Here is a 26,537-nt window from a genome sequence, read left to right on the forward strand (position 1 = left end):
GTTTACATTCCACCGGATGCAAATTCAAACAATGCACTCCAGGAATTGTATGAGGTCATCAGCAGTCACATGACAAAACAGCCAGATGGTGTTATTATTGTTGCTGGGGATTTTAATCAAATGAACCTCAGAACTGTTCTGCCTAGATTCCACTAGCACGTCCACATCTCCACCAGAGGAAACAACACACTGGATCATATCTACACCAATGTTCCTGGCAGCTACGGAGCCCTCCCTCTTCCTCATTTTGGCCAGTCAGACCACATCTCCTTGCTTCTCCTGCCTACCTACATCCAGCTGACAAAAAGGGTCAAACCAACTGTAAAAACAGTTAGGGTGTGGACAGATGAAGCTGCAGCAGCCCTACAGAACTGTTTTGAATGCACAGACTGGCAGATGTTCAAAGATGCTGCTACCCAGGAGAACCATATTGACTTTGAAGAATACACATCATTAGTGACATCATACATCAGCAGATGTGCTGATGATGTGGTAAAAATAAGGACAGTTAAATCATTCCCTAATGAGAAAGCCTGGATGAATGGAGAGAGAATAGTGAGAGCTCTATCTACAGCCAAAAAAGCTGCCTTTAAGTCAGGTGACAAAGAATCTTACAACACTGCCAGAGCAAAACTGAAAACTGGCATCAAGGAGGCAAAGCAGAGACTGGAGAGAGACCTCAACACCAACAACAGCAAAGACCTGTGGCAGGCGGTCAAAAGCGTTACAGGCTACAAAAGTAGGAGTGCTCTCATCATGTGTGAGGCCACGTTACCAGACGAGCTAAACACATTTTATGCTCGAATTGATCTCCTCAACAGAGAGTCAGCTGTAAAGTCTACTCTGCCTCCAGAGGACCGGCCACTGTCAGTATCCACAGTGGATGTGAGGAAAGTCCTGCTGAAAGTGAATATGAGTAAAGCTGCTGGGCCTGATAACATCCCTGGCCGTGTACTAAAAACATGTGCCAACCACCTAGTAGATGTCATTACTGACATTTTTAACATGTTGCTGTCACAAGAGAGTGCTCCCACCTGCTTCAAGACAGCCACCATCATCCCTGTGCCAAAAAAGTCTGCAGTGTCTGATCTAAATGACTACCGCCCTGTGGCACTCACCCCCATCCTGATGAAGTGCTTTGAGAAACAGGTTCTCCAGCACATAAAGAACAACATCCCTGCCAGTCTGGACCCTCTGCAGTTTGCATTCAGAACCAACAGATCCACAGAGGATGCCATCTCCACTGCTCTCCACTCAGTCTTCACTCACCTTGAGAAAAGCATCACCTACATCAGAATGCTGTTTGTTGATTTCAGCTCAGCTTTCAACACAATCTCCCCCATGAAGCTGATTGGAAAACCGAACACTCTGGGCATCAGTACCACTCTCTGCAACTGGATACTGGACTTCCTCACAAACAGACCCCAGTCAGTTCGGATTGGCAGTCTCTCCTCCTCCACTCTAGTGCTCAACACCGGAGCCCCCCAGGGCTGTGTGCTCAGCCCCCTCCTGTTCACGCTGTACACCCACGACTGCAACCCCCGACATGGAGAGAACTCTATTCTTCGCAGATGACACCACCATCATCGGCCGGATCTCCAACAATGATGAGTTTTCATATCGGGAGGAAATCAACCATCTTGCAGAAAACAACTTACTGCTCAACGTCAGCAAAACCAAAGAGCTGATAGTTGATTTTAGAAAAAAGGAGGCAAAGACACACAACCCTGTCTACATCAATGGAGCTGAGGTGGAGCAAGTGAGCAGTTTTAAGTTCCTGGGAATCAACATAACAGAGAACCTGACATGGACTTCACATATCTCTGCCCTGGTTAAAAAAGCTCAGAAACGCCTGTATTTCTTAAGGAAACTTAAGAAAGCAAAATTCCCACGCCAAGTTCTTGTCAGTTTCTACAAAGGAGCGATTGAAAGCATCCTGACTGGAAACATCACAAACTGGCATGGGATGTGCACGGCCCAGGACAGGAAGACTCTGCAACAAGTGATTAAAACTGCCCAAAACATCATTGGCACCCATCTACCAAGCATCAGTGATATCGGGGAGGTGAGGTGCCTGCGCAGAGCCAAAAGGATCCTAAAAAAACAACACCCACCCCAGCCACAGCCTGTTCACCCTGCTGCCGTCAGGCAAAAGATACAGAAGTATTCACTGCCGTACCACCAGACTACAGAGCAGCTTCTTCCCTCAGGCTGTGAGACTACTAAATGCACTATCTGAACTCCTCCAGGCCTAATAATTCTATTTTCTACACAATCAATCAATTAATCAATCAAGAGGGAACCACACTTTAATTTCATTATTCAACCTGTTGTATAATGACAAATAAACTTCCTTGTATCCTTGTATCCTTGTATCCTTGTATTTTTATACTCATCAAACTATTCAGGGACCCCTTTGACCCAGTGAATGGGGATATGGTCACTTGGAAGAGACCACACCCATCAGGATAGAAATGTGACACTCAGAGGAAAGACTCACTGTAAATCAATACAAAGTTGTCCTTGAGGGACAGGTTTCCTGGCAATTAATAATATAAATTACTCCACTGTCATATTATTGTTATGATTATTATTATTATTATTATTATTGTTCTATAAATCCACATGCAGTGACAGCATTAAACACTGCTCTGAGTGAAGGTCTGTTTTTTTTAACAACAGACATAATTTAAATGTATTAGCCATACTCTAAATATATTGATTATTAGCTAGAGTAATAGTATAGCAGCACCCGTTGCAGTGTACCTAAATGCATACCGCCCCTCCCCCCTTTGTCTGTGGCTAATGTCATGTCGTGAGGTGGAACAACAGAGGAGAAAACAACTTGTTTTAACAACTAAAAGATGTCAAAAATCAAATATTCAGCAGAGGCGCTGAGGCGTCGTCATTTAGCGACATGGATCACTGCCAGAGATAGGGCATATGAATTTGCCAGTGATTTTTATGAGAGCGGGGGAGTGTTGTACTGTAAAGTTTGTCAGCACTCGGGGGATTATCTGAGGAAACAGACCATTGTGGAGCGTCTAAAGTCCCAAAGACACGACAACAGAAAGAAGAGTGGTCTGGGTAAGTAACATTTAGTACCTACAACCTGGCTAACAGTCTGAAATAATTTTAAATCTGTCATCGTCACCGGTGATCTAGTTTATGTCATACTGACAGCCGAGTCCCAAAGCTATACTCTGTAGTGTTCAACAGTGTCGTGTGTGTGTGTGTGTGTGTGTGTGTGTGTGTGTGTATTTGTGCATGTTAAAAATAGTTATTTTTGCTCCAAACACATTGATTATAGTACTGGATAACTGTCTAAAACCTTAAAAGGAAAAAAAAACTCAACAGAATCGCACAGATTTTCCTCCTGAATCACCACAGAAAACCAGAAGAAGAAAGAAGAAGAAAATCCGCTGATTCCGTTTGGGCGTGGTCATCACTCAAGAGTTACAGAGACTTGTAGAATCTGTGCTATTGAGCTTTCAAGTTTAAATATGTTTTTTTTTTTTTCTCACACATTGGTTGTGTTTGACAGTTGTAAAAAAAAAAAAAAAATTAGTAATTGAACACACAAGGAATAATAAAGGAATAATACCCCCCCCCCCCCCCCCCCCAATATACAGTAAGAATGGTGTACCATCCCTCCAGTACAGTTCGAGAGACTGGGAGAATCTAAGCCAAATAGCATTGGAGCTGTTCTTGTGGCTCATGGTAGCACATCACCTTTCTTTGACACTTTTGGCCCTATTTTTCGTGGATGTGCAAAAACCATCACAAACAGCACTATGACAAATTGTCATTTTGGTGACTGGAAACATGCATTAGCTGTTGATGTGGTATTTTCATCCTTTTCTTTATTGCATTAGTTACAATCGTTACTTTGAGGAAAACAAAATCAATAATGAAACGCATGTTTACTTTATCTATATATTTATTCCTCTGACATATTGAACTCCTTGAAGCCAATAATATATCTCCAAACACCCCAAATATATTCAACTATATCCAGCTCCTTTACACTTAGCTCAAGTGGTGCATCGTGGTGAAGAAGGAGCTGAGCTGAAAGGCGAAGCTCTCGATTTACCAGTCAATCTACGTTCCTACCCTCACCTATGGTCATGAGCTTTGGGTAATGACCGAAAGGACAAGATTGCGGATACAAGCGGCCAAAATGAGTTTCCTTCGCAGGGTGGCCGGGCGCTCCCTTAGAGATAGGGTGAGGAGCTCGGTCACTCGGGAGGAGCTCGGAGTAGAGCCGCTGCTCCTCCGCATCGAGAGGAACCAGTTGAGGTGGCTCGGGCATCTGTTTCAGATGCCCCCTGGACGCCTCCCTGGGGAGGTGTTCCGGGCATGCCCCACTGGAAGGAGGCCCTGGGGAAGACCCAGGACACGCTAGAGGGACTATGTTTCTCGGATGGCCTGGGAACGCCTTGGGGTTCCTCCTGAGGAGCTGACAGAAGTGTCTGGGGAGAAGGAAGTCTGGGCATCTCTGCTTAGACTGCTGCCCCCGCAACCCGGCCCCGGATAAGCGGCAGAAGATGGATGGATGGATGGATGCTGTGATTACACAGTTATAGGGCTCTTTTTTATATTGGTTGTTTTCCTTTATCACTCATGTGTATATGAGCTCAGTCAATAGTGCTTTCCATGACAAATTAAGAGAACATTCACCTTCCTTCCTCTGTCTATCTATTTGTCTGTCTATCTATCTGTCTAATACCTACTGTTAACTGGTGGAATGTGGTGAGTGGTGGTAATGTTCAAGTTTAAAACAGGTGAAAGATAAGCAAATAAACACCATGTTGATCACATTTTACACTTGATGGCCAGCCAAACTTCTCATATAAAAGACACGGTGTAAATTGTGACTATCCCCTGTAATAAATCTCAGCGTTGAGTGGTAGACAGCAGCAAAGGGTTGTAAGATTGTCATGGCGGCTCAACCATAAATTATGTCTCTATATTCTGCAATACACGTATTCACACTGCCACCTGTAATATTTCTGTTATGTTCTTATGGTAACTCAGTTACATCCCTGGAGAAAGGACCATGAATGTAGGCTCATTTAGGTCTAAACAGGTTGACCATTTAACACAGAAAATAATTTTACACTGAAAATTGTGGCAATGCATTTTTAAAAACTGCAGGAGGCCTATACATTTAAGAGACAAATTTCATCAAGTTGCTTTGGTTCAAAAGAAATTGGGATTCACCTGTCTGATGAAAAGTCCTTCAACCCCTGACTCGTTGTTTCACCACAGTGTGCAGTCATCCAGTCTCACTCTCATTCGCTATATGAGTTTAGCCAGGCTAGCACAGACCATTAATGTATTATACTAAGGAAGTCTTATAATACATTCTCGGTGCAAACCTAGAGCTCCTCTTCTTGTTTACTAGTGCCTTCCTGGGTGCACTGTTCTGATCACAGTATTGCGCCACAGTGGGCTGTGCTGGCATTGCAGTCAGATTGGAAAACTACTGTAAAAAACAGTGGTTATTAGTTTTTTTTTTTTATTATTGGTATCATTATTATTATTATTTTATTTTTGCAATAATGTGACAACAATAGTAAGTAAGGGTGTGCAATAGATATTGTCTATGATAATATCGTAATTGTTGTTTTAACAATGTGCAAATGTCAAATTCAAGTATGGCACTCATTTTGCAAAAAACAATCAAAACGGTTAAGCAGTCAAGAAAGATGGTTTCAAACAAACTTTTAACTATTTTAGATTCCCTGGCTAGCTTTGAAATGTGGCAGTCATACAGTTGTGTTACAGTGGTATGCAAATGTTTGGGCACCCCTTACAAAAATAACTGCATCAGTTTGTCACTTGCTGAGCTTTTGGAGCAGCAACTTCATTTTAACATATGTTATACCTTATGGAAACAGAAACATCTCAGTAGTGAAATCATTTTTATTGGTCCAACAGAAGCATTTTTATGTGCATTTAAACAAAAATAGGCATGCGCATAAATTTGGGCACCCCAAAGACATACCGTATTTCCCCAATTAATAGCTCGGGTGTTTAATATGCAAAATCAACTTGAGCCCCAAGCGTTTAAAAGAACCAGGTGGCTATTCGCTGCAGGCCTTTATTTATTTTTACACAGGCCTGCACCAGGCCAATATTGTGATGACAGTTACTGTCATCACAACATATTTTTTAGTACAAAAGTACTGTAAGGCATAAGGTAAACATATCTGTACACAAACGTAGTGCAAACCATCAAATTGGTACGCTGCAAGTCGTTCCCTCTGACACTTCCTTTTTCTGTCAAAATAAGAATTAGTTGGTCAATTTAAGATTACAGTACACCCTTTTTTCTAACATTAGCTAACGCTCTTATTTTGACAGAAAACGGAAGTGCCGCACAGTTCCTACTGTGCGGCTAACTGATTACTTCTGCAAAAATAAGGTGAATAGCCTTATTTTGGGTTTACCTCAATATAATGCAAATAATCGCCCCGGTGGTTATTCGGGTGGGCGTTTAATACGCAAAACGGGTGCAGACCCCAGGCGTTTTAAAGAGGCAGGCGGCTATTTGTGGCCCGGCGATTAATTGGTGAAATACGGTAATTCCATTAATATTTAGTAGAGCCTCCTTTTGCTGCAATAACAGCCTGTAGACACCTCCTATAGTCCCTAAAGTCTGGCAGGTGGTATTTTGGGCCATTCCTCCATACAAAACGCCTCTAGTTCAGTCAGGTTTCTTAGCTTCTGTGCGTGGACAGCCTGCTTAAAATCAATCCATACATTTTCAATGATGTTAAGGTCTGGGGGCTGGGATGGCCATTCCAGAACATTGTACTTGTGCTTCTGCATGAATTCCTTGGTGGATTTTGAATAGTGCTTAGGATCATTGTCCTGCTGAAAAATCCAACCCCAGCATAGCTTCAACTTTGTGACCGGTTTTGAACATTCTTGTCAAGAATCTGCTGATACTGAGACGAATTCATGTGGCCCTCAACTTTAACAAGGTTTCCAGTACCTGTGCTAGCCACACAGCCCCATAACACGATGGACCCTCCACCAAATTTCACAGTAGGCAATAAGTTCTTCTCATGGGATTCAGTGTGTTTTTTTCACTATGCATTACTCCTATTGTTCTGACCAAATAACTATCTTAGTCTCATCTGACCACAGTATTTTTATCCAAAATGCTTCTGGCTTGTCCAGACGTGCTTTTGCATACCTCATGCGACTCTTCTTGTGATGAACACTCAGGAAAGGCGTTTTGCGCTTCACCCTTCCAATGTGCTTTTCCTGGTGCAAAGTATGCTTAATAGTGGAATGATGAACAACTACACCATCAGCAGCCAGATGTTCTTGTAGTTGTCTGGAGGTGGCTTGTCTGTGACCATTCTAATCATCCTTGGCCTGTGCCTTTCCTGTATTTTTTTTTTTTTTTGACCGACCACATCTTTCCTTCACAAGGACTGTTCCTGTGGCCTTCCATTTCTGCACTACATTTCTGACTGTGGAGACAGACAGTCCAAACCTTCCAGATAATTTCTTGTACCCTTGTCCTAATTCATAATAATGAATTATCTTAGTTTTTAGGTCAGTGGAGAGTTGTTTAGAGGCCCCCATGTTGCCACTCTCTAAGAAAGAACCTAGGACAAGCACAGCCAGCAATGACCTATGTTCAACAGCTTTTGTCATGATTGGTTAGACCTGTCTTTGTATTTGAACGTCTAACGAGCTAATCAAAGCAATTTTGTACTGCAACCTGTCAGCTGTAAATCCCTACAGGTCTTGAAATGAATGTGATTAAAAGGGTGGCCAAACTTTTGTACATCACATTTTTTTACATTTTATTTTATTATAATAAAACTATGTAATGCTACTCTAAGAATTTCGGGCTGGAAAAAACACTAAAATGTCTACATCTCTGTAGGAAAACAAATCTTGTTGCTGTGATCTTCTCTTATAAAGGTAGAACAAATTATCATGAAATCTCAGAGGGGTACCCAAACTTTTGCATACCACTGTTAGTTGTATGATTCATTTCACTAATCTCTGGAGCATAAAATGCAGAGGTTTAATATTTTGCCACAACAATGTATTTGATAATATCATTAACAGCATCTAATATACAATTAACAAGAGTGAGCTAGTACAATACAAGACTTTTATAGATACATTTTTGTGGGTTTTTTTTTTACACATTATTGTGGGATGCAAAATATTGTCAATTATTGTTATTGGCAAAATCCCCCAAAATATCATGATACTGAGACAAGACAAAGAAAAAAAATAAATAAATAACAAGAGAGTCAGGTACAGCTGTTGTGTGGGGGAAAAGTTCAAATGAGAGGGGTCAATGAACCTAAATATGTAGGTGTGATATGCAAATGTGTGAGTGATGGGATGGGCAGAGGAATCAGAGGAAGAATGGTGGGGCTGAGGTTGGGGAAGGGCGCTGGAGTGGGTTGGGTGGGGTGATGGGACAGTGGATCGATAGAGACACTACAGCCCAACAAATGTCATCCCCATGGGTGGTGGTGTTGGTGGGAGTGAAAAAAAGACCAGAGATGACAGCAGGAATGGCCGAGCAAAACAAAGTTTATTGAGCAGTCTGTGAATACAGGCTGTTCACTGTTCAGTTGTGTTAGTTAAAAGTGGAGGATTATATGAAACTTGGTCAAGTGTCTTCTAGAGGAGGGGACCCTCAACACTGTGGAAGGGAGGCCCTCTCACAACAATGAAAGGGCTTTGTTGATGTTAGTTATTCATTATAAAATTTTTTTCCCTTGTCATCCCCACCACCACCACCAATCCCAGCCCCTCCCCCGCCAACCCCCACCTAAAGCCACAAGAGCTAAGCCACAAGGCCCATCTGATGTGACATGTGCGTGGGGATTTACTTACTTTACTTACTTACTTTACTTTTATTGTCAGACACAAGTCTGAAATTTGTCTTGCACCTTGGTAGCTCCATTTACAAACATTTAACATGACACACATTTAACATGACATTTTACAAACAGCATCATACAAAAAAAAAAAAAAAAAAAAAAAAAAAAAAAAAAAAACACAGTGACTGAAGAACAATAACCCTTCACCGTGCCTCAGATCGAGGATTAAGCTCTGTGTTCAGTTTTAGGATTGACTGATGCACAAAAGAGTGCTTCAGTCTGATCTTATGAAACTGTGGAACTCTGTATCTTCGGTTTGATGGTAATAATTTATATTCACTGGTCAGGACGTGGTTGGGGTTCGAAACAATGCTGTTAGCCAGCCTCAACATATTATTGTGGTAGGCTGACTCATAAAGTTCCACAAGTGGCTGACCCACAATCTTAGAGCAAATTTTAATTTGATGGAACAGTTTTGATTTTAACTTAACAGACAAACACTTGTACCATGTTGTATTGCAATACTGTAAAACGCTCATAATAACGGAAGTAAAAAATAAAAGGAGAATCCGTTTGCTCGCTCCAACAGACCTGAGGCGGCGGAGAAAATAGAGTTTTTGTTTTGTCTTTTTGATGACAGATTCAATATGGTCTTTCCAAGAGAGCAAATTGTCAAAAACTACACCCAAATATTTATATGAGAGTACCTGCTTTATCTCCTCATTATGGATAACCAGATGGGCTCCATGAGAGTCAGATAGGGGACCAAAAATCACTTCCTCTGTCTTCTTTGTATTAATTTCAAGAGCATTATTATCGCACCACTCAACCAGTTGTTTCACACCTTGTTGGTGCAGCCCACCAGAGGGTGGGATGGCTCATATTCAAGGGGGTGGGGGTATTATTATAGAGAGGGATATGGGCGGCGTAAAGAGGGACAATAAATTGTTATGTGGGAGGGATAAAGGGAAGGAAAGTGTCTAATAATAATGTAATAAGTAAATAACAGTAACAGTACTACTACTAGTAGTAGTAGTAATAGTAGTAGTAGTACTAACAACAATAACAACAATTATTATCATTATCATGATCAATACTATTATCACTATAATCTTAACAAAAAAAATAATAAAAGAAATAATAACAGCGACAACAGAAACAATAATAGCAATGGTTATCAAAGGCCTTCATAACATTAAATAAAATTATATGAGCAGGGTGAAGGAAAACAGATAAGAAAAAACAAAGGAAAAGTAATTTAAGATAATCATGGTAATAATGATGATAACAGTTGTAATGATGGAAATAATGTATTATTATATAATATATGATATTATTTATATAATAATACAGTACAGGAAATGCAGAATTTAGATATGGGAATATAACAATAATATAATAGTAAAAGGAGTCATGAAGGAACAGCATAAATGAATAAAAAAGTAATAATAAAAACAATATTAAATAGAAAAAAATAGATGAAGATTAGAGGAAAAAGATTAGAGGATGTTGGGAGTGTTTCAAAGTGTGTATGTTTGTTGGACATGTTTAATGCCTGTGTGTGCACAAGTGTGTCAGATCAGTAATGTATCAGGGATTATGTTGTATGTACAGTGCATTCAGAAAGTATTCAGACCCCCTTCACCCTGCAGCCTGATGCTGCAATCTTTTAAATTCATTTTTTTTTTCTCATGAATCTACACTCAAGTACCCTATAATGACAAAGTGAAAACAGAATATTAGATTTTTTTTGCAAAATTAATATAAGGAAAAACTGAAATATCACACTGACATAATTTTTCAGACCCTCTGCAACAACACTTGAAATTTAACTCAGGTGCCTCCCATTTCTCTTGAGCGTTGCTGAGATGTTTCTACACCTTGATTAGAGTCCACCTGTGGTAAATTAAATTGATTGGACATGATTTGGAAATGCACACACCTCTCTATAGAAGGCCTGACCAGTAGCGGTTTTAGGCACGGGCAAAGCGGGCAGCCGCCCGGGGTGGCATTTTTTCATGTCACGTGGGGAGCAGCACAGCGCAAAAAAAAAAAAAAAATCATCCTCGCGGCAAAGCAGTTTTCTATTACCATATTCATCTGAATATAAGACGATATTTTTTCCCTTGAAAATGCCCTGAAAAAACGCCCTAGTCTAATATTGGGGGCCTAAGCAAATACACAAGTATTGTACTTGCATATGTAAACCAGTAGGTAGGGTCGCCTGATGCTGCGATTACAGGCGAATGGCTGCATTGCGCAGTCACTAATCTACCATGTTGTCTGTGTCATTGTCCATTGTGCTGCTGCAGCCGCGTATGAACAAAAGTTGATTTATAATGAAAGGTATATATGGCAGTATGTGTGCACCGCTCACCTGTCAGATCCGGCAGACCTGACCGGGTGGATGCTGCAACGGTCGGCATCAGGCCGGTGCTGCGGCCGGCCAGACTGATGCCGACCAGTGCCATGGCCGGCTCGCCTGATGGCGGTGGCTTTTTTTTATGCAAACAAGATTTTGTCCATATAAAAAGTATTTTTCCAAAAAAGGCATTTGTGCAGGTGCCGGAATAAGTTACCTCCCTCTGGGGGTGGGGGTGGGGTAACACGGAAGGGCGCAAGGCAGTAATTTCGCCCAGGGTGGCAACATGGACAGAACCACCACTGCAGCTGACAATGCATATCAGAGCAAAAACCAAACCATGAGGTCAAAGAAACTGCCTGCAGAGCTCAGAAACAGGATTGTTGCAAGGCACAGATCTGGGGAAGGCTACAAAAAAATTCTGCTGCACTGAAGGTTCCCAAGAGCACAGTGGCCTCCATAATTCTCGAATGCAAGAGGTCTGGCAAAACCAGGGCACAACCAGGACAAGCTGGTCGCACAGCCAAACTGAGCAATTGTGGGAGAAGGGCTTTAGTAAGAAAGGTTTTCAAGAACCTGACTGAGCTCCAGAGATCCTGTGTGGAGATGGGACACTGCGGGCCTCCACCGATCTGGCCTTTATGGCAGAGTGGCTAGACAGCAGCCTTTCCATTTAAAGCCTTCATGCTGATTAGTTGAAACAGAGCTACCTGAACAGGGCATGCATGAATGTGCATGAGCCTTAACTAGGTCAGGTATGCGAGGGTAGAGCTGGAACAAAAACCTGCAGGACAGGGGGTCCTGCAGGTCTGGGTTGGGAACCACTCCACTAGATCAACAGCACTTGGCAAGCCCAGAGTAGGCCTGAAAAACAGTGTCAACTATCCAATGAGAAAATTGTTGTTTAGACACAGAAAGCCCCAGCTTACTGACAGCATAACAAACAGTTGAGAATGTGGGTTCCTCAATAGTGAGGTACAAAAGCTCTTGGTGCCCTGACAGGACACAAAGTGAGTTGATCTTCAACTGATAACTGGGTCATAAAGCGCTTATTTCATTCACCTGTCTGATGACTAGCTACCTTTGGCACAAACAATGGATTCATCTTCAGGCATACACCTGAAATCATCAGCCTTTCATATCAAACACTCATCATACAATGCCTGTAACTCACTTACTCTCTTCACAGAATATATAGCCATGAGGAATTCCATCTTGTTTGAAAGAGATCTAAGATCAGATTGCTCCAGTGGTTTATAAGGGGCTTAACTGAGGGACAACAGCACTAAAGGTAGGCCCCGTGATGGAGACCTCATAGTCCTGCCTAGACACAACTGGTATGCACCTTTGATAAACTGTGACAGTGAAGGATGCATCCTCACTGAAGTTCCCCATACTGCTTTGTAGAAGTAAGATATGTCAGCAGGTGTCAGGAATCCTGACACCTGCCGTATTGAGCTCATTCAATTGCTTTTTGCTCAGATAGAGCAGCTAATTAGACCCTCCAGAAAAACGCGGCCATAAATCCTTGATTATACGGACTAAAATCCTTGATTCCGCGGGCTAAAATTCTTGATTATGCGATTAAATATGCAGGTTTTTTATGTCATTTTATGCAGTGAAATTGCAGGAAGTTGCGAAGTATGAGAATAGTTGTGAAATATGCGAAAAGATGCGAAATATACGGGAACTGGAAAAAGGTGATTCTTCTCCCACACCCTGTTACTAGGCTATAACTGAATGAAAAAGACCAATTTTAAAGATATCCTATGATAAACAGGCATACTAGAAGCAAACTACATCACAGAGAGCACTGGTAATGTTTAATTTATTTTATTTTATCAACTTAAGCATGGCTTAAACATTCCTCAATCACAAATTTGTCAAAAATAAAACATACTTCCTGCTGAAGTATAAATTGCGGTAGAACAAATCATCTGGGGTCCGTTTCACGAAGCAGGTTCAACAAACTCCGAGTCTTACCCCGAACTCTGAGTTTTCGGTTCCAGAACAGCTGATTTGAGTTAGTTTGATCAACTCTGAGTAGTTTCACCTGGAGTTAAGCGCGTGCTATAAAAAGACTGTGTCAATGGAGCCCCGATTTGACGAGTCACCATGGCAACGGGGAAGCGTCGGACTGCGTTTTTCACCCCAGCTGAATTGGAAATCTTAATGGATTCATACAGCGAGTCTGAACATGTTTTTTACTGCAACACCACTGCAGCGGCAAAGGAGAGGGAGACGGCGTGGGAGAACATTGCTGCTCGGGTCAATGCGTAAGTTTAAATATAGTCTGTTGCAATCACAATAATATTACAGGGGAAAACTGCTTGAATAGTAGCCTATTAATTTATTTCATTTAGGTGCAATGCCGCGGGGAAGAAGCGCACTTGGCAGCAGCTTAAGATGAAATATAAAAAGACTGTTCAAACAGGTAAGACCTCGGCATAAACATCTATGCGCGGTTCCGACGAATATTTAATTCTCTGCGCAGTAACACTGCACCTTCATCCACGGGATCTTTGTCGAAAGGACATGCCATGTTCGTGAAAAAATGTCGCCTCCTAACTACTAATGGACTTCTAATAAAAGCCTACTGACTGTTTTTTAATTGTTATTTTTTAAATAACAGACGGCAGAACTAATATGCCACGCCAAAACTCGCCTGCTGACTGAATGAATGAGGAAGTTAAATACCGTGTGTGGCTGAAAGAGGGCGGACGGACAAAGAGAGAAACTCGAGGTTTCATGAGAAAAACCTTATCCCGACCAGGTTAGTTTCATGGAGTCTGTTACTGCGGCAACTGACCGAGAGCTTAAGTTACCTCCCTCTGTGAAACGGAAAACTAAAAGTTTCCCTCATTTCAGGTTTAACAGACTCAGAGTTTTCACTAAACCTGCTTTGTGAAACAGACCCCTGCTACAATGTTTTCAAAAACAGTTTAAACTCAACTGAACATCAACTCTAAACTCTAAAAATAACAGCTCTCAATGAGCCAAACCTATAGGTCTAAATAGTTTAAGAGCCTTACCGCACCATTTGTGGGAACCCTGTTCAGTGCAATATCATCTTTTCTCTCTCCTGTGGGCGCCGTTCTTCCATTAGTTCGTTGTTGTGTTGTGTTGTGCTGTGTTGTGTTGTGAATGCGCAAGCTGAGGGGTGTACTACGAAGCAGGTTTAGTGGGTTAGCAAGGAGTCTAAAGCCAGGCTTTCCTGTATCACGAAGGTGGCTCTCTTTTAGTTCGGCTAGATCACCATGATAACTTATGCTTAACTCATAACCTGGTCCCGACCAGGTTATGAGTTAAGTTTAACCGCCCAGCTATAAAAGCGGCGCTGTCTCACCCAGGTGAAATCACAAAGTAGCCTAATTTTTGTCCGTGATTGGTGACACATATGCGCAATGCAGGTATACTATTAGTGGTGCACAGACTTCACGTTTGTTAGAAATATTCCATTGTATCACAGACTTTGTTATAGTAGCCTACTTTTTTAAAGGAAACCCCTTATATTATAACGGTGACTGTCACGGAATCCGAAGGTGATGATTGGACGGGAGCAGCCCGTGGTGATTTAAACGCACTCCAAACGCCACTTATTCCGATTGAGAAAAAAAGATTTAACAAAAAAGGAGCAAACAAACATCAACAGAAAAGGCTCCATAATTCTAGGGTTAGGGTTAGGGTTAGTTCAAATGTAACGAACAATTACCTGAAACTTCTAAGAAGTAGCTCTAAGCAGCGTAAAAAGTGGTCAGAATTGTCATGTAAACATGGTAACCACCGCCTGCTCTGTCCGACACTGCTAGACTCACCCACACACACCTTCAGTCACCTGACTTAACCTCAGGCTTTACCTCCAATTCCTAGGCAACACTCCCATAAAGCTTCTGAAGTTACATATTTCTAAACTAAAATTCATAATAGGCTACTGAATGAATATTGCAGCAATTATTTAAAATGGCTATAACAGTGACAGAATCCCCAACCTTTGTGCTTTCTTTGAAATTAATCGCCAGCACTCTTCTCTCGCCTTATTTGCGGCCACAGTGTTGCTCTTAGCGTTAATTTTATTTTTAAAATTTTCATAGCTTTCCATGAGGACAAGCTGCTCCTCTTGCATGAAATATGCAGCCCGCGAACGGTCCATTTTTCGCGGAAGTAGAATCATATGACGCCAAAACGCCCCCTTTTATGTGAACGCGCACAGAGCACAAAGCTGACAGACGGACTGAACAAACCTTGATGATAACCACCGTCGTGATACCACTTAACTTTGACTGGAGCTTTAGGTTTTGTTGAGCCTGAAAGTCTGGGTATGTTGAGCCTCCTTTGTAGTACAGCCCTCAGATGACGTCGGGCCGGGCGTCGCATATAAATTGACATCACAACTCCATTTATTTATTTTAGTTATAGTTTTCTCATTTTATGCGGAAATTGTGAAATCAAGCGAGACCCGCATATTTCGCAAAATATGCAAAATATGCGGGAATTATGCGTCCTTTTGGAAAATAATTGACCCCCGCATATCAGCGACATTTTGGTGATTTATGCGGGAATCGAATAAATCGCATAATCGCGTTTTTCTGGAGGGTCTAGCTAATGTTATTACGGGTTATGCAGCTGACATATCTTCCTTCTACAAAGCAGTATGGGGAACTACAGTGAGGAGGCATCCTTCACTATCACAGTTTATCAAAGGTGCACACCAGCTGTGTCTAGGCAGGACCAGAGCCGGCCCATGGCATAAACGGTCTATGCGGTTGTTTAGGGCCACAACCACCAGAGGGGCCACACACTCTCTGTGACTCTGTGTTTCTACTCTTACCATAGACTGTATAAATATACTCTTACAAACACTGCAGTGTCAGACTTTCACAAATAAAGGCAGTGTTGTGGCTGTTAAATGCTGTTAATTAAGCCTTTGTTAACCTTTCCTGCTTTCGCGCTCAGACCACAGTCGGAACACACAGGGGAAACTTATACTCTGCTCCAGGGCCGAAGTTGGTTGCAAACTTCGGGGCTAATCTGCCTTTCTTTATGGCTGAGTGGCCAAGTAACACACACAAACCGGGCTTGAGTCTTGAGGAGTTCACGCATTTATTTTTCTGACAAAAGCTCTAAGGGCACACACCTTATTTCTTCTCGTTTGCAGCTACCTTTACAACACACTTGGCCCTGGTTGCCAGTTTTACTGACACACACACACACTCCTGACTGCGCAGCCATTGCGCACCACATAGCGCACCACATAGCGCACTGTACTATCCCTTAAAAGGGCCACAGCACTTGTATAACACCTTGATTACAGCTGCAACATGAGTCCTAAACAAAAATTTAGGAGTGGCGCTCAAGGGCGAAAAAAGAGAAAATTGGAAAAGGAAAAAAATGGTGAAGGATAAAGGTATGTTATTGTTCATTGAATCTGAAATTTTAAGCATAAATTAACCAGATAGCCACCTTGATTGTATGGCTTGCTTTGGTTATTAGTTACACTAATTTACCTAGTCTACTAATGTGAAAAACTAAGCCACAATAATTTAACCTGGGAAGCTGTCTAGAAAGTAATGAATGTTATGTGTTTATGATTTTAGCAGAATCAGCTGAAATCATTAAAACAAGCTTGTTGATTTCTTACTCTTTGCTTGCTACCTAACATTAGCTAACATGAGTAGGATGCATCATCATTTATGATTCATAAAGGCTACAGTGGGTTAGTTAACTAGCACCCAGTGTTTTCTTGCAACATTAAATATTGGTGTTTTGGTTTATTTTGGTTTAATGTGACTCGTGATCCAGGGCTTGTTGTTCGGTGCGCTGCTATGCGAACAACAAGCCCTGGATCACGAGTCACATTAAAGGCCTCCTGAACCAGAAGAAGAAGGCCTTCAAAGACGGTGATAAGCAGGAGCTGAAACGCGTGCAGCGGGAACTCAGAGTCCAGCTCAGGGAGGCAAAGGAGCAATACAGAAGGAAGTTGGAGCAGAAGATGCAGAACAACAGCATGAAGGACGTGTGGGATGGGATGAAGATCATCACCGGCTGCAGATCCAGGCAGGGGGCCACCATTGAGGGGGATGGGTGGAGGGCGAACGAGTTGAACAACTTTTTCAACAGGTTTGACCACCCTATCTCACTCTCACCTCTGATCACCCTGCCCCCCACACCCTCATCTGCTCCCCTCCCCCCGCTACAAGTGGACAGATGCGATGAGGAGACCCCCTCCCTGCCTACAATCACAGAAGCCCAGGTGTGTGGAGAGCTGAGGAGGCTTCGCCCCAGCAAAGCTGCAGGTCCAGATGGAGTATCCCCACGACTGCTGAAGGCCTGCCCGTCAGAGCTGGGAGACCCTCTGCAGCACATCTTCAATCTGAGCCTGGAGCAGGGGAGGGTCCCACTGCGGTGGAAAACATCATGCATCGTCCCAGTCCCAAAGAAGCCACGTCCTACAGAGCTGAATGACTTCAGGCCGGTCGCCCTGACGTCACGTGATGAAGACCATGGAGCGGCTGCTGCTACACCATCTGAGACCGCAGGTGAGCCATGCCCTCGACCCTCTGCAGTTTGCGTACCAGGAGAAGGTGGGAGTGGAGGACGCCATTGTCTACATGCTACACCGATCCCTCTCTCACCTGGACAGGGGCAGTGGTGCTGTGAGAATCACATTTCTGGATTTCTCCAGTGCCTTCAATACCATCCAGCCCCAGCTGCTCGGTCACAAACTGACTGTCATGGGAGTAGGCTCACACCTGACGGCATGGATCATGGACTATCTGACAGGCAGACCTCAGTATGTTCGACGGGGGACTGCAGGTCAGACACTGTGATCAGCAGCACCGGAGCGCCGCAGGGGCCTGTACTCTCTCCAGTCCTGTTCACCCTGTACACGTCGGACTTCCAGTACAAATCGGAGTCCTGCCACGTGCAGAAGTTCGCGGACGACACGGCCATCGTGGGATGTATCAGCGGTGGACAGGAGGAGGAGTACAGGAAACTCATCCAGGACTTCGTAGCATGGTGTGGTTCCAACCACCTCCACCTGAACACCTCCAAGACAAAAGAAATGGTGGTGGACTTCAGGAGGACCAGGCCTCACCCGGAGCCCATAAGCATCAACGGTGCCTGTGTGGAAATGGTGCAGACCTACAAATACCTGGGAGTGCAGCTGGATGATAGACTGGACTGGACGGCCAACACGGAGGCTCTGTGCAGGAAGGGACAGAGCCGACTGTACTTCCTCAGGAGGCTGGCGTCCTTCAACATCTGCAAAAAACTGCTGCTGATGTTCTACCAGTCTGTTGTGGCGAGCGCCCTCTTCTATGCGGTTGTGTGCTGGGGAGGCAGCATCAAGAAGAGGGACACCTCACGACTGGACAAACTGGTGAGGAAAGCGGGCTCTGTTGTGGGCACACAACTTGAGAGCCTGACATCTGTGGCAGAGCAACAGGCGCTGAGCAGGCTCCTGTCAATCATGGACAATCCACTGCATCCACTGCACAGCGCCACCACCAGGCAGAGGAGCAGCTTCAGTGACAGGCTGCTGTCACTGTCCTGCTCCACCGACAGACTGAGGAAATCATTCCTCCCCCACGCCATGCGGCTTTTTAACTCCACCCGGAGGAAATAACTCTCATTATACACATACTGCAATACTGGTAGATAACACGTAAAGACTGGAGGGGAAGGGGTGATTCCATGAGGCTGGATCAAGTCTGACAGTTCCTGAATTCCCAGTACCGGGCGTCAGGTTCTGTCGACGGTCTTGGTCTCATGGTTTCACACTAACTCTGAACCTCGGTCGGAGCATGTGTTCTTCAGGTTAGGTTATTTTCCACTGCTGTTTAACTGTTATTACTTCTGTTTAACTGTTAATACCTCTGTTGAAATTGTTCATATTCCTATCTTTTTATAATCCTTGTTTATAGTGTTTATATTGCTTACTGCTATTTATCATGTGTATACTGTATATTTCTTCTAAATTTGCACATTGACCTACCTCTATGCACATTTTATACACCCATGCACACGGTTTTTTCTGTTTTTTTTTTTGTTGCACATTGCTTTTTGCATACTGGGTTGTACTTAGGTTATTCTGTTGTACTCAGATCTTATTCTGTTGTACTTAGATCTTATTCTTTATTTCTATTTTTTTATTTACTTAATCTGTAATCTGTGGATACTGCTAAAAAAAATGTGAATTTCCTGCGGGATGGATAAAGTATCTATCTATCTATCTATCTATCTATCTATCTATCTATTATTTTAATAAACAATCTATCAAATGTCCAAATTGCCCCAAATTGTTTCTTGTTTGTAGATCATGTTTTGACATATTTTAATTGGACAATTTACAAGTTTTGAAAAAATTGTGTTTGTGGTGTGATTAATATACAAGGCTGACAGATACATGTAATGTACCTTAAGTGCCTTATATTTAAGAATAAAAAATAATTGAAATCATCATCTTTTCAGGGGCATTACTGAAGTTCTTTAGCACATCTGCTGCAGCAGAAGAGACATCATCTTCTTGCTTTGTACAGTAGTTTACACTTTTGCAGTTTTAACTTTATTTTGAAAATTTTGCACTCAAGTTGATTGGTCATTGTTATTTATTTAGGTTTTCTGTCAGGTTTGTTGCTTTTATTGTTTCAATATGTTCACTTTACTTAGCATTTTGAAAACTTTGAATCTACATTGTTTAAAATAAAGTAAGAAATTGTTGTTAATTCATTTGTCCATTTCTCGTGTGTGTGTGTGTGTGTGTGTGTGTGTGTGTGTGTTCGTATTCATACAGTTATGAGCAGTGTGTGCATGATTTGATGGTTGTGCTGGATGTGTTTTGGAGCCACAAACAAAATCTTGTTAGAGCCACCAAAGTCCTAGGGCCAGCTCTGGTTAGGATCCAGCTGCCTATTGCAACACCAGGAGCAACACCTATCAGGCCAATGTCTTGAACAACTCTTTAGTACCTGACCATGAGCTGCAGAGCCCTTCTGATTGGGGCTGGGTGCAGGAAGCAACAGGATGGCAGCCACTATGGGCAACCCTTGCAGAAGCCTCATAGTGCTACAGGAACTTCTCCACTGTGGCTGCAAGAAAGGGTTGTACCACACACTGCAAGTGCAAAAAGGCTGCCCTCAAGTGCACTGCCCCGTGCTGATAGTCAGGAGAATGCTCAGTTTTGAGAGGACACACATGACCATTTCAGGGTGGGTTTCATAGATGTGGACATGACATTAACATTGCTTAGCACAATTTACAGCAGTTCTTTGTTATGTATGTGTAGAAAAAGATAAAAATAAAATATAATTGATGATTACCACTATGTCAGAAAATAAAAAATTTGAAATTCTGAAATTTGCTCACCCTCTGCATAGTCCCAGAGGTCAAATCTGAAATGCTTCCAGAATATACTTCATGGTTTATAGACATTGGAGTATCATCCTTTAGTCATAAAATGCACAATATTTCCTCTCCATTCCCTTTTCCCCCTGTTGCTCTTTCTCCTTCCTTTCCCTACTTCCACCTTGTCCTCTCCTGTAACTGTGTATTGGCCTGTTAAATAAATTTGTATTGACAGATTCCTCTCCACATTAAGTTCCATTCCATTAGTGTCCACAATAATGAAATGGCTACAGGGCAAATATATAAGCACTTCTAGTCAGGCATGTCTTCCCATTAACTCTCATTACAACAAGTGTCATCTATGTATTTTCAAAAATAGCTGTTGCTAAGAAATTATTATTATTATTATTATTTTTAATCTTAGGAACTGGACACATGGCATCAATATGTATGTATATAGAAATATTAAGTGAAAGTTTACAGCATACAACTATGTATTTATATTATTTATATCTTTCTAGCATATCATACACCTTTACAGAAATGACTGGGTACGTAAAACTACACACCCTTAACATATACAGTATTTATTTCGCTTTACAGATGTAGATTGTACAGATTAAGTGCTGCCAATTCTGTTAATTTGTTAATTTGTTAATATTTCTCCTTCTCTCTCAGTTCAGCTCTTTCTTTTTCTGTTGCCTGGCTGACTTTCTGAGTAACTGTTTTTAGCTGAGTAACTCCCTGCCTTCCTGTCTCTCTATATTTTTTGTTTCTCTCACTTTGGTTCCCTTTTCCCACCATCTTTTCCAGGCTCAGTTTCATTGTTTTTTTTTTATTTTTTATTTTATTTTATTTTTTTTTTGTCTCACTGACTCACATTCACTATTGTTCATCACACACACACACACACACACACACACACGTAGTGGGGGGCATTTAGGATGAAAAGGTTTTAAAAAAAAATGTTTGCTGTCTGCGTTCTGATTGGTTAAAAAGCAGTTTCCCTCCAGAAAAAAAAAAAAAAACACCTATCACACAGTGGATCACAATGACATTACCTTGTTTTCACTGATACAGAATTAAACTGCTAATAATCACTGATCATTCATCAAACATAACTTCATTATTTCATGTGTTTTCAACCTATGTAAACTGTACCAGCTGATGTCTTATATTTGTATAAAGGCACAGAGATTGGGTGCATTCCAGAAAATGGACACACCCATTTTCACTGCCACTGACAACAACAGCAATGATACAATATACTGTAATTAAAAAAAAAAAAAAAAAACTAAAAAAAAAAAAAAAACTTTAAAACTGTTTTTAAATGGAAGGATGTGAAACTGTAATAACATTATCTGATGTTTTTAACAAGAAAAAAAATAAAACAGCCATGGAATAAGGGAGGATAAGGTAGGGACAGATACTGATAGAGACAGAAGTGAAAATGAGGTCAAAATGGGAATGACGAGAGAGAGAAAGAGGCAGAAAATCAACACAGAGAGACCCTGTGAGGCAGAGCGAAAGACCAACGGATACACATCAAATCTTATTTTAAAGGGAATGAAATGTAACAGCAACGGCATTGCTGCCACCACAAAAGAAAGGTGCGAAGGAAATGGGCTTAAAAGAGCAAAACAGAGACAAAGACAAAATGAGAGACTAGCAGAGAGAGAGGGGGGACAGGAAAAGATGTTAAGACAAGCGTGAAGCAACAACAATGGAGGCTAACAAAGAAAAACCCAATGGAGGCATCATTTACTGGCTCCACTCCTCCCTCTTCCCCGTTGCTCTTATTTATTCCAAGGTTTTGCCCCTCTCTTACATTCTCTTCCCCCCTTTCCTCCCACCACTCCACCTCCTCCTTTCAACCCATTCATCCAAAACAACACTGACTATCCGTGTCATCTCTCTTCAGACAAGCTGCTTATCCATCCATCATCCATCCTTCCATTCATCCATCCATCTGTCCATCGAACCCCCGAAAACAAAATGTGTTTGTGTAATCTATTGTATTACTAAAAGCAGACAATATACATGGTATGATCAAAATTCAGAGCCATTTTCTTCTTTTTGCGTCGAAGAATGGTTAGGCACTTGCTTGGTCACAATATATTGATCTGAGTCGAGAAAACAAAAAAATTACAAACCAGGAGTATGGCCCTGTTTTTGCCCCAATATGTGTATGTTGCCTCCTGTCTCTCTGTCTACAACCGACACAAAAGAATCCTACAATCCTGCAAGGAATGGACGAACAGTGTAATGGCAAAATGGACCCAGTGGTGAGAGATTAAGATGCACAGACTGACTTCTCTTCCTACCTTTCTGGCTCTGTGATTCATCCATGTTTTCCTCCATTGTAGCAGGTTACAGTCCCTTTATCTCTGTGGTGTCTAAAGCTGTTTTTGCCCCTTGCTAGCGCTCAGCTGACTGTATAGCTGTGTATGTGGGGAGGCTTTTTTCTCTCCCTGCAGATGATGGAGGCTCAGATCTCTCTCTCTCTCTCTCTCTCTCTCTCTCTCTCTCTCTCTGTCATGTTTTTCTGAATTATTTTTCAGTAATTAAAAAAAGCTGAATGGAAATTGCAAAATTAAACAAATTGTCCTCAATGTTTTTAATTCAAATGTATGATAGTGTAGAGAACCAAGGCTGCCAATACCAGGAAGAAAGAGAGAAAAAGACTTCATGAATAAATATGCTATTAAATAATCAATAATAATAATAATAATAATAATAATATTGTACAAATCAAAGAGTAAATTGATAAAAACAGACAAAAACGCAAAATTCTTGTTTTTTAGTTATTTTGCAAAATTGTTGCTGCTGTTAGGGTATTGGCAGGCAATTACTGTGGTCCAGGTTGTTTCCAGGTAGGTTTGCTAGGTAGTTGCTATGATGTTCTAGGTGGTTGCTAGGGTGCTGCAAGGCAGCTGCTATGGTTTTCTGATGGTTGCTAAGGCATTTCTAAATGGTTGGTTGGTGGCTGCTATGGTGTTCTGGGTGGTTGCTAGGATGTTGCGAGACAGTTGCTATGGTGTTTTGGATGGTTGCTAAGGGGTTGCTTGGTGGTGCTATGGTACTTAGGGTTGTTGCTATGGGGTTGCTAGGGTGTTTGGGGTGATTGCTAGGGACGTGCATTGGTGTTTGCGCTGATTTTTCTGGGATGTACTGGCAGCAGTGCTAGCGGCCCTTGAGACAGATAAAGTGAGATACAGAACCGTGTGTGTATCTCTGTGTCAGTGAGAGGGGACCTTCGAACATTCCACCATGAGTGTGTATTGCGTCGAAATTCCAATTTTAAGCTCGAACTGCAAAAAAAATGGAAAATCGGATCGATTCGAAAATTGACATACCACTTCTTCTCCACAGGTTTTAGAAGGAGTTAAAAAAAAGGTGAGCTGCGTATGTTTGCAATTTTGCCAAACAAAATTAGAAACAGATATGGGAGGGCCCTATATAACAAAATTCCTTTTAACGCAGGGAACACATGCGTATAAGGTTTTTGACCATGAGACATATGGTTTGGGAGTTACAGGCCAAAATGCATTGGCCATGATTACAGTGCCACCTGTGTGTGGACATGTACGGTTTTTGTGACTTAAGCACATCCATCGCTCTGAAACTTCACCTAACAATTCCTCTGTGTAATTCTTACAGGGTTTTTTTTCCCACTACTGTCTCGTGTAAGCCGGGGTTGCCAGCAGGCCCACAGGGTCAAAAGGTCAACAAAAAACTTTTTTTTGGTCAAAAGTGGCCATCCATGGGCTGATTTGATTGATTTGCTGATTTTAAATTGGTAACTTTCCCATTTCTTGCATTTTCAAAATTTTTGTTTGCGATGATGCATGGTATGTAAGAGCTTGCTTCATGTTTCACCGCAGACCATGTTTTTACATGTTTAATATAACATGTTTAACAATTTTTTTTTATTCTTCCATCAGTAAAACTGGTACTGCAGCCTAAACCGTAATAGTTATGTAAAGGAAGCTTTAGGGGCTGGTACAGATGGTAGAACATACCTCAGGTGCAAAAAATTACACACGTCCACCAACAGGTGGCGCTATAATCAAGGTCAGCGTGTTTTGGCTGATAACTCCCAAACCATAAGTTGCACATTCAAATGCCTTATATCCACATGTTCGGTGACTCAAGACGAATCTTGTCATATAGGCCACGCCCATATCGCCTGTATAAAATTATTTAGCAAAACCGCGAAATCCACTTGATTAAGTCCGATCACGACGAAACTTGGCACACAGACTCTAAGGACCCTCAAACCAAAACGTCATTAAAAGAATTTTGATTAGAAGAAAAAATCTCAAAGTTACAAATTTTTAACTTCCTCTGCGATGCATACCTTAACAGGAAGTTGTCATATCTCTGGAACCGAAAGTCTAATCAACACCAAACTTGAGCTCCTTTGTTACCCAACTCCCCTGAGGGTCCCTGCAAAATTTGGAGCCAACTGGCCACTAGGCAGCACCAATACTAAAATTCGCATTTTTCTCGCAAATAATATGTCCAATTGACATGCAACTTGAAGGCGACATTTCCTATGCCCTTCAGAATTGGCTCACCAAATTTGGCAACAAATTTTTGCATACCGGGACCTGGTATGCAAATTGGAGCCCGTGGGCCTCAAGACCTCCCTGTGTAACTCGCTGCTGGACTTCCTCACCGACAGAACCCAGTCTGTCCAAGTGTGTAACAACACCTCCAGTGTCATCTCCCTGAACACCGGCTCCCCCAGGGATGTGTTCTGAGCCCCCTGCTGTTCACCCTGATGACCCACGACTGTCGCCCCAGGTACAGCAGCAACCACATCCTGAAGTACGTGGGCGACACAACAGTTGTGGGCCTCATTCAGGACAATAACGAACTGGCTTACAGGGAGGAAGTGCAACATCTTGTGAACTGGTGTAAGGTGAACAACCTGGTCCTGAATGTCGACAAAACTAAGGAGATCATCGTGGACTTCAGGAGATCCAGACCCAGCCACACACCCCTCCTCATCAATGACACAGCCATGGAAGTCGTGAGCACAACCAAGTACCTGGCGGTGCATATCACCAACAACCTCGGCTGGTCACTCCACACCTCCTCCCTGGCGAAGAAGGCACAGCAGCGCCTGTACTTCCTGCGGCGGATGAGAAGAGCCTCCCTCCGCCCTCCTATCCTAACTATCTCCCACGACCTCCCACCACCTCCCCCATCCAGGACATAGCAGACAGCCGCTGCTTATCCAGACCCCACCCATCCCCAGCATGGACTGTTCTCCCACCTGGCGTATGGCAGAAGGTTCCACAGCATCCGCTGCAGAGCAGCCAGACTCAGAAACAGTTACTTCCCCCTGACCATCAGACTGCTCAAAGCCAAATAACCCCACCCCCCGCCCACACACACACACACACACACACACACACCCACCTCATGGACAATATCAGAATATCTTTCTGATGGACAAATATTTCTCAGTGCATATTTTCATATTTTATTTATTTAACCTTTATTTAACCAGGAAATCCCTTGAGATTAAAATCTCTTTTTCGAGGGAGACCTGGCCAAGAAGAGCACACCATTACAGAGTTGCAAAAGTTCTAAAATAAAACATGTTAAGAACAGACAAAAGACAACAGACACATACAACAAAATTCAGCTTAGGAATTGCAGCACTCTTCAGTAACACAGTTTTTTATCAGAGCTTTGAACTCTCCCAGGGAGACCAAATCATTAAGCTGTAATGTGTTCTGAAGATTATTCCATGACCATGGCGCAAAGTAAGAGAAAGCTGCTCTACCAAGTTCCGTGCAAATCCTGGGTACCTGGTAGAGCAGCCTTCTAGTGGAACGAAAGTTATAACAGCTGTTTGTGAGTGATAATAGATTACATAAATATGAAGGGAGAGTTTACCCAGCATGGCTTTGTACATAAAGATATACCAATGCTGCTTTCTC

General features: G+C 42.3%; 1 protein-coding gene across 1 annotated transcript in view; it reads right to left on the reverse strand.

Moving 5' to 3' along the window:
• The window catches only part of gpm6ab (glycoprotein M6Ab), a 107,817-nt gene extending 84,791 nt beyond the window's left edge, over positions 1–23,026 (reverse strand). The window contains exon 1 of the mRNA XM_030066108.1: positions 22,905–23,026. Coding sequence (XP_029921968.1) covers positions 22,905–22,941 — 37 coding nt within the window. The 5' untranslated portion in view covers positions 22,942–23,026. The remainder of the gene's footprint in view (positions 1–22,904) is intronic.
• Between the last annotated feature and the right edge of the window lie 3,511 nt (positions 23,027–26,537).

The sequence above is a fragment of the Myripristis murdjan genome, chromosome 1, assembly GCF_902150065.1.
Source record: "Myripristis murdjan chromosome 1, fMyrMur1.1, whole genome shotgun sequence".
NCBI lineage: Eukaryota > Metazoa > Chordata > Actinopteri > Holocentriformes > Holocentridae > Myripristis > Myripristis murdjan.